Source organism: Primulina tabacum, chromosome 9 (assembly GCF_025594145.1).
Source record: "Primulina tabacum isolate GXHZ01 chromosome 9, ASM2559414v2, whole genome shotgun sequence".
NCBI classification, from domain to species: domain Eukaryota; kingdom Viridiplantae; phylum Streptophyta; class Magnoliopsida; order Lamiales; family Gesneriaceae; genus Primulina; species Primulina tabacum.
This window is the reverse complement of record NC_134558.1, coordinates 26,779,352-26,794,412: the sequence shown is the minus strand read 5'-3', so window position 1 is coordinate 26,794,412 and position 15,061 is coordinate 26,779,352. Positions and strand designations below refer to the sequence as shown.

The 15,061-nt window shown below is 33.1% G+C and overlaps 1 protein-coding gene across 1 annotated transcript; it reads right to left on the bottom strand.

The window, feature by feature from the left end:
* Positions 1-3,502: 3,502 nt before the first annotated feature.
* LOC142555055 (ras-related protein YPT3) lies at positions 3,503-10,019 on the bottom strand. The gene is made up of 2 exons (XM_075665700.1): positions 9,670-10,019; positions 3,503-4,004 (listed from the first exon to the last, which is right to left on the bottom strand). The coding sequence occupies exons 1-2, from the start codon at positions 9,888-9,890 to the stop codon at positions 3,572-3,574; spliced, it is 654 nt and encodes a 217-aa protein (XP_075521815.1). The 5' UTR covers positions 9,891-10,019; the 3' UTR covers positions 3,503-3,571.
* Between the last annotated feature and the right edge of the window lie 5,042 nt (positions 10,020-15,061).

Below are 15,061 nucleotides of genomic sequence, written 5' to 3'. Positions count from 1 at the left end.
TTCACTATCAGAATCAGTCCACTTTGACTTGCTTTCCTTGGCCACCAACACCTTTTTGTCAAGCTTCTTCTTGAAAAATTTCTTCTCATCTTTGGATCTCCTCTTCATGTCAAAAGATCTCTTATCCTTCTCAGATGACCTCCTGTCATCCTTTCTTGGTTTAGGCAATCTGCTATGAAGTGCTCAGTCTTGCCACAATTGAAACAGCCATTAGAATCATCAATTGACTCCCTTTTTTGATAATATCTTTGGTGGGATACTTGATTCTTCCTCATGAACTTTCCAAACTTTTTAACAAACAATGACATGCTATCATTGCTTAATTGTTCAGCTGATTTTTCATTTGAAACTGATGGATTCAATTTCACATCAGTTAGAGCCTTAATAACTGAGAGGTAGATTGGTCATCCTCTCTGGTTTGCAACTCAAACCCGTACGCATTTAAATCCTCAAAAAGATCGTGCAACTCTAGTTTGTTCAAATATTTAGATTCCCTCTTTATCGTTGTTTTCACATATTATTCTTTGAGCAAACCACATATCACTTTCAAGATAACTTCTTGTTACTATATACTTTTCTAATTGCACTCAGTTCAATGATAATGCTACTTACTTTTTATCAAATTCAGACATTGATTTTCCTTTTTTTTTCATTTTGATGTTGACAAACTTATATATAACAATAGAGAGTTGTTTTCTTTTGTTTGTTCACTTTTCCTCACACAACTAAATTAGTTTTTCCCAATTTTTCTTTGTTGTCTTATACATTTTGATCTTACTGAAAATACAGTATGTCTTTAACCACATTATCGAGGTAGACATTTTTCTTATCATCATTTGTCCATTCATCTCTGGGATTTTCAATACATCAGATAGGTAAATCGCACTAGGTAAACTTATGCGACATACTCGATCGAGAAAATATTAATATGTGAAATGTAATTCATTTATTTTTATTTATTTATTTATTTTTATTTTTTTAACATTGTGAACTCGCAGCCATTGCTTCTGATACACTCTAGGTAAACCCAAAGGATAACATAGTAGCAGCCTGCAAAACACGCCTATCAGGTAAATCACAATGGAAAGTTTTTGTGTGATAAACTCGAAGCTAAGATGACATAAATAAGTAAACAACAGTGAACAAACTTTGTATAAGAAATTGAATTCATTATTTTTCATTACATGTGGGGTGGGTGGTTTAACACGTTTATATCTTCCTAAAGATCTCTTTACCAACAATCTCTTGTTTCTTGAAAATAATTAGATAGAATACATTTTGGTTAAGCAACTATCATCAGAATACATTTGACAGAACAAATCTTTATATATATATCTAACATACATATAAATATACCACTTCAATTGTGAATTTTTTTATATGTCCTTGTTCATTTAAGTTGGCCAATTAAATTATTAGGTTATCTTAAATGTTTTTTTTGTAATTCATTGTCCATCTTAAATGAATTTTGACATTAATACACATTCCTCTTTATTTCTTAAATTTTATGCCAAAAAAATTTATTTTTTTACATTTCCTTGTTCATTTAAGTTAGCAAATTAAATCAATATGTCTTTTTAAGGGTTCTTTTGTGATTCATTGTCCATCTTAGATAGATTTGGACATTAATTCACATTCTTCTTTACTTTCTAAATTTTATTTAAAAAAATTCTTTATTTACATTTCTTAGTCAATTTTTGTGATTTATTGTCCATCTTAGATATATTTGGACATTAATACACGTTCTTCTTTTTGTTTTTCTTGTAAATTTTAAACTAAATTTATGATATAATCTTTAAAAAAAATTTAATCAATATAATCCTTATAATAAATATGAATTATATTGATAGTTTATTATCATTTGTTATATATTACAATTTTACATATAAAATTTTTTAACTGAGTATTACATATTATTTTATTTATATATGTTTTTTACTATATATATTTGAGTGGTATTATGTTAAAATTTTATTTCTCTTAAATTATTAATCACCAATATTAATTTATAAATGATTGATTCTGATATAAAATTAATTATCTATAATATGTATTCTAAAAAACATAGAAATTAAATAAAATCCGGAATGTGTTAAAAGTTAGAAAAATCAAAAGTGATATTTACCTTAATACCAACTTTAATGATTTTATTTTAACATTATTATGATAATTTAGTAAATGTGTACTCTATTTAAGTAAATTTTAGTTTTGATTTTGGTAAAATTCACTATTCTGTTAATTTTATTTTTATTGTTTTTTCCATGTTGAATGATATTTGAATGAAAAATATTTTTGCTGATTTATCATTTAAGAGAGCTGTATTATGTCGCGAATTGAAAAATGTCATATAAATAAGTGAATATATATGATTTATTGTCATGATGTGTTTTTATGTATTGTGTTTTGATATATTTAGATTGATAAATACTTATAAACATGATGTTATTGAAACGACTTTAAACATTATCTAATTCTCGTGATTATATTTTTCATTATTAGTCACCTACATGCATCGCACGTGTACATTCCTAGTATATATATATATAATTTAGATATTTTTCATCAAATCAAATAGAAAAATGTCATTTCATTGGTGAGTACAATAAGCAGACATCATATCAAAAATTATATTTATATATATTAAAAAATTCAGGTTTTCGCCACTTGTTTATTGGTTGCAAATGTTGTATGAGCCGGAGGATGCTACGGGTGCAGTCTCCTCACCACATACAAGTCAATCAACCACACTCTTAACTCTCATCACCACGACCACCACGATCCATCCATCCTACCACCGCTGCGGCTACTTTTGGCACATCCACTTCTTACACCTCCTCGTCGACCACCACCCTCCCGACCACCCTCCCTGAGAAAAGTTACGTCTACAACCCAACCTGCGAGATATCGAGCTTGGACCTAGAGCGTTCGGCTTGCTCTACGATGTCTAACTCACCACGATGAGTAGCACCACCCTCGTGCAGCCGGATCAGGCCAACACTGACAGCATGGCAAGTCATTGTGTGACATGGAGACGCCTTGTGGTAGCTCAGGACAAACGTTGACTTAATAGACAACTTCATATCACATCGTAAGGAACAGTAGATTCAAACGTTAGTATCATCAATAAATTAAGCTTCACTCCTTCAACTTCACATAATCCCTTTATAATCTTGTCATCATTTGAATGTGTAAAAAGTTTCCCAAAAATGCAAATTCCGAGTTCACTTTTAGAGTAAAATTATACTTGTTGTAAAAGCATTTGATAGAGGAAAATCTTGTTAAATAATACTGGAATTAACAATCCTTATTAAAGCACCAACAATTTCCTTAACATTCCATACCTTGATAAGAAAGCTATCAGTTTATACTACTACCTAGATAGAGTTTTCACCAAAGACCCATTTCTATTTTCTTGAGATCGATACATTCTTATAGCAAACAAAAAAGAAGATATCTAGTTGAAATGCACCCAGATATCTAGTTGAAATGAGAGCGCGCTGGAGTGCTGTAATGATGTAAAGAAAAAGAAATGCAATAGGAGCAAAATTACCCTCAGACCTTGCCCATGTGCCTAGTTTGAGCAGCATCCGTATCTCTTCCAAACCGAAGCTTCTTCTTTGATATTGATTGTTTCCCCCTTTGTTGGAACAGAAGTAGCAGTTTCATCACCAGCCTCAACAGCTTTCCGGCTTACAATCTGATGAATCTGAGCAAGAACTTCAGAGAATGCCTTCTCCACATTTGTTGCTTCCAAAGCAGAAGTCTCCATGAAGTAGAGAGACTCCCTCTCTGCTAAATCTTTTCCATCGTCAGTCGAAACGGCCACGAGATGTCGAAGATCAGATTTGTTTCCGATGAGCATGACTACAATATTTGGGTCAGTATGATCCCTCAATTCTTTGAGCCATCTCAGAACATTCTCGAAAGTGGAACGTCGAGTGACATCATACACTAGCAAAGCACCAACAGCTCCTCGATAGTAAGCGCTAGTAATGGCACGATACCTGAAGTGGGAACAACAGTAGCTCATAAAAGCTAAAGCATTAATATTTAATTTTCACTTCAATTGTTTAAGACAAAACTTGAGAATAAAAGCATGTTAACAAATTATCCACAACACAAAATATATGCAACAGGCTGCATAACCGACAGCTACTCGAGTAGATATATAACAAAAACGGTAAAATACAATACTAAGCCCACCATTCTTATCTAAAAACGAATGTTATCTTCAGTTTCACTTGAAAAGAAAAAAAATCAATGGCGAACGACTACCCCATTTGGATGATCAACAGCAAACACAAGGACTTTGAAAGAATGTGAATCTGAAATAAGAGTGTAAAACATAGAAAGTATCATCATATGAGATCATAAAACCAATCAAGGTAACACTTGTACAGAATTTATTCAATATGAATATCAATTTACATGAAGATGTCAATTGTTTTATTCTTAAAAAAAGGGCTTTTTACGAAGGCCAGATACATTAAAACAGTTTTTCACCCTTTTAACCGACCACATGATTCATAGCCAAATTACTGCGAGAAATTTCTTGTTCTTCAACTGATTATACAAACAAAAAAAAAGCAGATATTCCATTTGAAAGACAAGTACGTGCATCTAAAAATCTTTTTCAGCGCGTGAGAAAATATATCTAAGCACATTTCTAGGGTGGTTCAATTTGAAGAGATAGATAAAAGAAATAATTTGGTTTTTAAATCAATGCCAAGCTCTAGTACTGATGCCTCAATTAGACTATTGAACAATTTATGTATAATATTTTTTTTCGGTTGTGAAATATATAATCTCTTCATGCTTGCATTTCTGGGGACAATAAAAGATGATAATACAGTAGAAGAAAAAGGAAAAGACTAAAGAATGCAAAATTGCAACAAACCAGCTCAGGAAAACTAGATGTAAATGGTGATCCAGGAGCATACGAACAATCCGGTGCCCAACACTACCATGAACACAGATAGGGGAGTGGATCACAGCATCAATACAAGACATTTTCAGAAAGCTAGGATCAAAATAGGAAGACAGGTTCGTTAATATATGTGTGTACATATGCATGCAAACACAAAATAATATATATAAATGCGTGTGTATATACATATATATCTATATATATACACATATATCTATATATAAACACATATATATGTATATATGTACATGTGTACATGTTTATACAAACGCAATTTATATATATAGGTATGTACGTGTGTACATGTTTATGCAAACGCAAAATAATATATTTATAATATCTCTCTCTTGCTCTCTCTCTCTCTCTCTCTCTCTCTCTATATATATATATATATATATATATATATATATATCTAAAAAAACATCAAATGAATCAACCAACCAACTCATTGATAATTCACAAACATTGTAAAAATTTCAATACAAATATATAAAGGAGTCATTCAAATTCAAGTCCAAAAAATAGTTAAATAGCATACAAAATTCCACACTATAACCTTTATCCATCATCATTCATCAAGTCATTTTCAATGCTCCAATGCATGATCTTAGATGAAGAAATCAATAAAGATGCATAATATATCAGCATAAATTACATCATTGACCATCAGGGATAAATATTGCCCATTAACTCAAGAAAATAACCACAAAAATATTAAGATGATATTACGCATTTCAGCAACTAATCCAATATCTTGAATGAAAAAGGCCGTGATTTTAAATGAAATAGACTAAAAGGCCCAAAATGTCAACATATAACGAGTTGGCTTTCTCCACCTTGTGACTTTATCAAAGTATGTGAGATTCAAAACTCTGAATGATGCATACTACTCAGGTGTCGACAGTGATGTTTCACTACAAAATTCCAATTCCAGTTAACACCCAGACAAGTCCACAAAGTGATTCATTTACCGCAGAACTATACCCAACAACACAACCAACATCAAGATGTCCTTGTTTGTCAGGGTTATCATGAAATTTATCAAGTCACTAAAACATCACATCAATCTTTAATATTAATAAGAATTAAGAAAGAGTGTTTCTTTATTTGAATCCTGGTGTGGTTTTCAAACCCGTGCATCTGACATTTCAACATCAGAGGAAATGAAAGCCTTGAGTTATTATGATGAGTATGATCGTAAAAAAGAAAATCTTCAAGTAAGATTGCAGAATCTAAACAAACTAGGCTTCATAAATACAATTTGATCTCACATCAATTCAACTATATAGGAATAATAAGTGCAAATTTTTGACCGGTAATCATCTAGGTCAGTAGAAGTAGCACAACTTCCTTCCCCAGGGCTATTTTTATATAAGAAACGAGATTCATTAACAAGTTTAAAAGATACAAATGACATATAAACATTCAAAAGAGGCCGCATAGGCTTTAAAAAACATTGATTTTTTCATACATGTCTGAAACATTAACCAGCCCTGATGTGGAGGTAACAGGGAGTCTTAAACAACTCGCAATATCTAACTAGTTAAAATAAAGTTAACACATAGCAGAATCTACACACTACATCTTACCAACTACAGGAACAAGATTATTAAAATATGTGCTTATAAAAAATTGGAGGGTGCGTATAAAAAATTGGAGAGTAAATATCAAAGAGATTCTGCAAGTACAAGTAGCATCTTGCTAAAGATTTAAGTGATATAATCATTTGTATAACACTATTAGTTCAGCAAGTTTCTCAATATGAAAGTTGCACTAGTTTAAACAGTCCGAATTCAGAAAAAGAAAAGTTGCGAAAAAGATGAATACTTCCAGGTGGCAGAAGTTTGTTTCATTCATAAACGCAACAAAAGCCATAACAAAAACGTGCAAAAAGTCAAATGAAAATTCAAAATCAACTCATTCAAAAAAAATTTCGTCCTCCATAAAAACATATGATGATCGGTTCGGGCACCTGCGAGGGTGCTTCAAACACAATATTCTCAATGAGCTGCAAGAGCTCGTGTTCTAAGAATGTATACACCGATGAATTAGATCGAGTTTGGTTTCAAACCAAGCGGAAAACACTCAAAGTAATCATTCGTTAAGAAAAACTGAAAGATTTTAAAAACTAATGACTTGTGCAAACTGATCGACTGAAATACAGGGAATCAATTCTGGCTTCTATCATTTCAGTTGTGGACAGAACTGAACTGATCAAGTCAGTTTAAAACACAGTTAAGCAGTTAATACACAAGATATGTTTATGGATGTTCGGAGACTTCAACTGCTCCTACATTACCCCTTCTACCACCTTGGGTAGGATCCACTAGAAGACTTTGATTTATACAACACTTTGTACAAACCCACTCAGCTTAGAACTTACACACTGCCTAACTGAACTCCTAGTCTAGATTGAAGGCATCACTTTCCAGCCAACACTTGTTTAACGTGTGTGTGTCAAAGACTACATACACAAGTTTTACGTCTTTGTGCAAGACGGTATTTGAGTGGTGGTGTGTGTGTGTGAGAACTGATCTCTAAAAACAACCCGAAAGATGTTCTCATACACTGAGGAAAATAATCTTCTACACTAAGCTGATATAACTTGAAGTGTCCCCTCAACTGGGTTGATTGCTTCTTTATAAGTTGATATGCAATAAGCGTGCCCGTTTTTCTCTCTCTTGTTTTTCCACCTTTTTTTCTTTATTGATTGTCTTGGTTTGTATTTATAGTAGTATTGCGACCGTACATCAAGACTCATCACATGTGATCGTTGCAGTTTGAATGTGTTCCTTGAAATTTGTGTCTCGACTTTTCCGACAATCATTCTGGAACATTTTGTCTTTAAGCTTTACTGCAACGTCCATTATTATACTATTGATAATGCAGTTGCTTTTCCTTAATGCGCGCAACTGGATTCCACCTTTGATAAGCTTGTCGTGTTCTACAAACTAATTGATTCCAAACTGATGCTCTGACTGGTTAGTTGAACCGGTCTTCAGTTGGGATGGTGAAATCAGTTGACTCGTTAGTTGAACTGATTTCACTCTTTCATTTGAACTGCTCAGTTGGGCTCTTTATCAGTTGAACTCTTCATCAGCTGGCGGGCTTCTGAAGGTCTTCTGCTGAACCACCTATCAGCTGGACAATCAGTTGAACTGATTTACGATATATCAGTTGAACTGATTCAGTTTCGGGCAATCAATTGGCTTTTCAGTTTACGTCTTTGATAGCTTCAGCTTAGGCAGTAACTAATCAGTTTGAAGCCTGATCAGTTTCAACTTCTTGCGCACTTAGGTAAATCATCAGTAACAAAATAACATGTTTTGTTAATGTCAAAATCAAGATTGCGAACATGAAATGTTTCAACAACATACTTAACAACACACACTGAACATGCAAATTAACCTCGTATGCCTTCAAATTAAGGATACAAACTAAACAAATGGTAGAATATCACCCCTTCTATGTCTTAAAAAACTTCTCTGTCTTAAAAAACTCATACTGCAGAACATGAAAGTAAATAATCATTGTCACTAAGAACGATAAAAACAAAATCAAGAAAAAGCATGGATTAATGTGAAAAAAGAAACAAATGATGCACGTGATTAGACAATTTTCAAATCCCACATAAAAACAGTAAAAAACTCCACTCAATACAACTTCATCAATAATGGAAGATAAGCAGCTATAAAACTTCTAGCCATCCACAATTCCAAACTTTTATTAAAGTTAAAACAAAGTAGATATACAAAAATAAAAAAATATATAAAAAAATGAACGCATAGTGCTTATTAATAACTGTGAAAGAGATCAAAACCACCCCGAGCTGCATCGTATTTGTGAACCAGATTGAGTTTCAGATACAGGGATACATGTGATACATTTTTTTTCATATGATGACAATGGGAATGGAAATCATTAAAACATGCATACTGGTTCAATGTCCAAACTATAAACTTGAGCATTGAAAGACAACATCCATTCTTCGATCATACCAATAGAACTGATGCTTAAACGGAGAAATCCTAACTTTGAGCCATCGTAACCAAGGATACATCAGTTGAATTTTAATCATAAAGAAAAGTTAAGGCAAAGAAATTTGGAATCTTCAAATAGGTAAATTCAAATATCCAGATAGAATAGACCCGCGAAGCAGAAAACAAGAAAGTATAAGTTCCAAGTAGAATAGACCCACGAAGCAGAAAACAAGAAAGTATAAGTTCCAATTAGTGGCGGAGAAAACAGCAATACAGTATTGCGTCTAAATCATCGCTGAAGTCCATAACACTTGGTCGGTTCACTGCGGCTTTTTTTATTACGCATAAAAACTGGAGCCAAACATGTACTACTGCCATCATGGAATAGAATTTGCAGAAAAATAAACAAATAAAATTAGAAAGGAAGCATATTTGATTCCAATCGTAAGCCTCTAGTTCATTGATATGCCACATGACTCTGCAAATGAATTAGCTTACCTATAACAATGAAATCAAAACAAAGAACCCCGATCACAACTCAACAAATACAAGCATCATTATAGCCTCCACGTACACCAGCAACAGCCCGTATAATCTTTCCACAACAAACCAGAAATGAACATTTCAAATTGTTCCCACTTCCAACAATCAATCATCATAGACAAATGACAACATGCCTATATATAACCAACAAAAAAACATACATTCACCAAATTCGAATCAGGCTAGAATGATTTGAAAGAGGGGTGCAAGAGGAGTGACCTTTCTTGACCAGCAGTGTCCCAAATCTGAGCTTTGATAACTTTACCATCGATATGAAGGCTTCTGGTTGCAAACTCAACGCCAATAGTGGATTTGGACTCCAGATTGAACTCATTCTTGGTGAACCTTGATAAAAGATTGGATTTTCCAACGCCTGAATCACCAATAAGAACAAGCTTGAACAAATAATCATAATCTTCACTAGCCCTGTAGCCCGCCATCTCCTTTTCTTGCCCTCCTTCAACGAGTTGAATTTATGTTTTTATGGAAGGGGAATAAGGGTTCTTCCCGAAGCAATTTTCTTTCTTTTGTATTGTTTTTGAAGTGGAGGTGGAGTTGAGACTGGGGTCGCTATATTCTTGGCAAAAGCGCCTAAAAAAATAATAAAAGCAAACTCATACTGAATTTACAAGAAGACCCATTATGGTTGAGATTTTTTTTTCATTTGTTCTTCGAGATAAATGAAAACATACGAAGCCATCTCCAACTACAAAATCTATTTTTTGTATGTAAATTTTACACTAAAATAATGCAATTTTTACATCAAATACAACATGTATTTCCAGCCCATTTAATTCAAATCTTACACAAAAAAGAATATTCTCGAAATATTCTTTTTATTAGATATATATTAATTATTATATTTTATTTAATATATTTTAATTATGAATAGTGTTCATACATATATTAATTCATTGTATTTGAATTATGTGTTTCAATTATGCGTTTCAATTTAGTTATGAATTGTATTGTTATATTAATTTTTGTATTTGTATTTAATTATATTATTTATAAATCATTAAATCAAATTATTCTTTAATTATTAATAATTAACATAAATAAAAATATTAATATTTAAAAATCAATAATTATTATTCTTTCATTTTTATTATTAAATATCTAATTATTAAAATAATAAAATATATATTATACTATTATTTATATTTTTTATTATAAATATTTATAAAAAAAATAAAAATTTATAGAAATAAAAAAAAACACATTGGCGCTGAGGCCTTCCTCTACGCCAAATTTGGCGCGGAAGAAGGCTAAAATAGTGCAACTCACATTGGATGACAATTAAACATCATTTTGATGCAAGATTGGAGATGACCTGAGTGAGTTTTGATACGAGTTGTAATTTAAAAAAAAATTTACTTAATTAAACCAAGTTTTTTTAGTGTTTTTATATATAGAAAAACATAGAAATTTTGGCATTTGGACAAAGAGGTAAGTTAGCATAATATCCTGGATAATAGTTTTAATTTATGAATCAGATCTCATATCAGATTTCAATATTAAGGGATGCCAATTATAAGTCTTTTGAATTATAGATCCTCATTGCAATTAAACAGTACATTACGACTTAAACATTTAAATTAATTAACCATTCCTTTGTTTTTCACTTCACCCTCATATCTTAATATGTGTCTTCTCCCTCTGTCGATTCTCCTATTCCAACAGGTGTTTCCATCAGACGAAAGTCTTCCAGCGGTGAGCTCTATTACCGACGTTGTGGGTCAACAGCGAAGGCATTCTTCATCTTCTCCGAAAATATTTTTTTGTTATTTAATATCAATGTGTACATATTTGAATTTTGATTTGCATATTTGAGATCATTTGAGCTTAGTTTTTACCGATTAAAGGTGTCATTTCTGGCAAATTTGAGATCATTTGAGCTTAGTTTTTACCGATTAAAGGTGTCATTTCTGGCAAATTTGAGCTCGTTCAAGCTTATTTGGCTGATTTGTTATAATGCAAATAAGAGAATTTTTTCCTTTTTTTCTTGTACGAAGATTGGTTGAAGATTTGACAATTTTTTGTCATCTTTATGTGAATTTCCTCTAAAATTTTAATTTTTTTCCAAATTTTAGCTCAATATATATGTTTTTTCAAGAGTTTGTTTGTCTTTGGATTAGTTCAGTTTGTATAATACCTGAGTTCAGCGATTTTTTTCCTTTCTCACCCAATGTTTTGGTTTGGACAAATGAGTTAAGGAAAACTGTAAGGTTTAAGAAATTTGATCTACATAACCTCACTGCATACCATCTAGGGTTTTACTTAAATTATTTGTTTAATGATTTTTATGCATTTAATGCCTTAATGTTGCATAGTTAGGTGTTATTGCATGTGTATTTTAAAGTTTCATGCATTAGGGTTTTAAGTTGCATTTCGCGCTCGAACGAGTAATGGAGATCGGGGATAATTAGTAAATATTTTTATTAAATTATTATTAATATGAGGTATAATTAAGGGAGAATTTTGAAATTGGTCATTTGTAGAGTATTTTTACTCGCCGAATCATATTTTTAACCGGTACGCAAATTTTAACGATTCGGAGGACTTTTTGAGGGTTCGGATAATATTTTTAAAAATGTACCAAAACGAAATATTTTCGGGAGTGTTATTGGGCTTGCTGGGTTTGTTTTAATGCTTAATGGGCTCAAAACCTTTTTAATCCTTTTAAAATTTAATTTAAGACACATTAGTGCTTTGTATTTTATTTAAACACTACCCTAAGCTGACCCTAAACCTAATAACACCCTACCGCCTCTCCCCTCCATTAGCAGCCTCCCCTCTTTTTTTTCAGCAGCAACCATCGGCCCCCTTTAGTTTTCAAAGAAAGCTTCATCCCCGCTCCTCCGGTGCTAGTCCTACGCACGTATCTTCGAGTCTTTGAGTGTATAAACATTAAGGCACGCCATGTTTCTTTATTTTCGCATCATACATGTTGTATTTATGTTGATACATGTGCCATATATGAAGATTTCATAAACCTTTCATGAGTAAAACATTTCTTGCTTCGGATGTTCATGAAAACGCGTGTTCTTGCGCATAACTCATGTTTTTCTTGAATTGTTGTATGAGGGGGCTGCTGGTCTACATTGCTAGGGTGCTAAGCACGTCAAGGGACGAGGAACCTAGGGGCTGGAGTCATGGCTTGGTCGAGTGGAATGGGTAGCTATGCGAGTTGCTTTCGGTTAGGGCTTGGGTTGGATTGTTCGAGTACTTTAGTGTGTCCAGCCGTGCGTGGCTCAATTCCAGCCAAGGAGTCGATCCTCTTGGGTCCATGACAAGGCTGGGAAAGGGCCATGAATATCTGGTTGTGGTCTAGGAGTTGGTCGAAGGGCTAGGTTGATGTGTGGCTCGGTTGGCTTGTGCGGCGCAGTTTCGAGGGTATCGCAAGGGTCTGGTGTTTTAGATAGTATGATTAGCTAGGGTTGGTCAAGGAGAGCCTCCAGGGTTCGAACATGGTCCCAGTATAGCTGGTTAGGTGCTGGTCCGCTTGGTCTTGAGCTAGGATCGAAAATATAGAAAGGTTGGTCCACTAGGGTTTCGAGTATGCACGTATAGAAAATTCCAGAAACTTTAGGTTACTATTTTAGGGTCATAAGTGGTCTGAAATAAGTGGTTTAAAGGCTGGTCATGTGGGTTCGAGTCATGGTTTGAGTTGGAAAAATTTTGGTTAAGTTTCGGGTTATAATCGGGACCCCGGTCCAAGTTTTAAAACGAATCATATAAGCTTTGAAACGGGCTCGAGTTTACGTCTAAGAAATGCTTATTATTATGTTTTGAGATGTTTTGGTAGGCTTCGGGTCAAAATTTTGAGGTCTAGGGGTAAAATGGTCAATTAAATGTCATTTTGCGCCCGAGTCGAGTTTTTTGTCGTGGCAACACCGTAAACACGATTTTGTCATGTTTTAATGTATACGATATCATATATATGAATTTTTATGAAATCATGAAAAATACGTTGCATGCTTGATTTTAAGAAAAATTTCGTATATGCATTATTTTGATAAGTGATGAAAATTATGATGTTTTTGAAGGATGAGAGTTGGTTATGATTGATTATATATGTATACGATGAGCTGTAAGGCCAATGCTCAATGGATGGGTAATAATGTCGCTGATGCCCCCGTCGCCCAGTACCACGGTTATATGTAGATGGATCCATCGAATAGAGCTAATACGATAGAGCTGATACGAAAGTCACAACTAACGAAATGAATTCGATTAAATAAAATGAACAAGTATATGATGATATGATGAGATGTTTTCACATGTCATGCTTTTATTATGTGTACGTTACGCATTTTTAAGATCATGAAACATATTTTTATTATACTACTTTTCACTGTTGCTTGTTATGTATATGTATTCGTTATAACTTTACAAGTGTGTTGAGTCTTTAGACTTATTAGGTGTGAATGATGCAGGTGAGCGAATTGATCAAGAGATTGGAGGTGCCGAAGACTAGTAGGCGGAGTTGGATGTGCGCACGCGAACTCGATGACCTTATTTCTTCCGCACATCACGTTTATGAGATATGAGTGAACATGAATATTTTTACTCATTCATTTTATTATATTATTGGTTATCAGTATTTTTACTCCTTCATATTTGTTTCATTTTTTTAAATTGCAGTATTTTCATACGGTAGATGATTACTATTATTTTTTAAAGATGAAATTTTCAGCGGTGTTGCATGCATGCATAATTTATGAATTTTCGATAATGAGCTTTTAAAAAGAAAAAAATTAGTAGCATTTTTAAGTAATAGATGTTTCAAAAGCAATGCATTTTCCAATGAAATGTCATATTTAAGCTCCATTGTATTATTTTGCTTTTAAAATTGTATGACTTTTCTTTAAATGTTGTACGCGTTTGAAGGGATTGTAAAAGCACAACATAGATGGATTCAGGAGCTAATTCGTCGAGTGAAGTAATATTTGGAAATTTTCAATACTATGAAGAGTTGTACATGATATCGTTAAATGATTCTGCGAGTTTAATGGAGTTATTTTGGGGTTGTCTGCAAAATGCGTAGAGAATAAGTGAAACAATGTTTTTTCAATATGTAGCTCCTCATTAGAATGTATGTGACTCCGCACGACGACGACGATGTTGTTGGTGTATCGTTTTCTCGCACCCAATATGCAGCGCAAGTTTAAAATTTTTGTAATTTGACCATCAAATCACGCTTGGGTGTCGTATGATTCTAAATTTATCCATAGAGTGTTTTGAAATTTAATCTTTAATGCTAAAACTTTGACTTCAACTATTCTGAATTTTAAGCTGGAATAGATCTTCTTATATCTCCTTATAAATAATCAACTGGAAGTCGCCTTTCTTAAACATCCAAGAATTGCGTCCATGATTGAAAATTTTGCTCCTTGTCTAGATTACAATACAAATCTAAACAAAATTTTCATTGTTGATCAATCGTCGGAAAGCGTGAGATTCTGACGGCAGCACAACGACAACGCGACAAGGCAGAGGCTAATATGCAGCAGCGTGAGGGAGGTCTCGGTCGTGGGTCTTGTTCCCCAAGGAAGTGGCCTAAACTCCAAGTGAGGAGAGAGAGAGCTAGAATTTTGTAAAATTATGA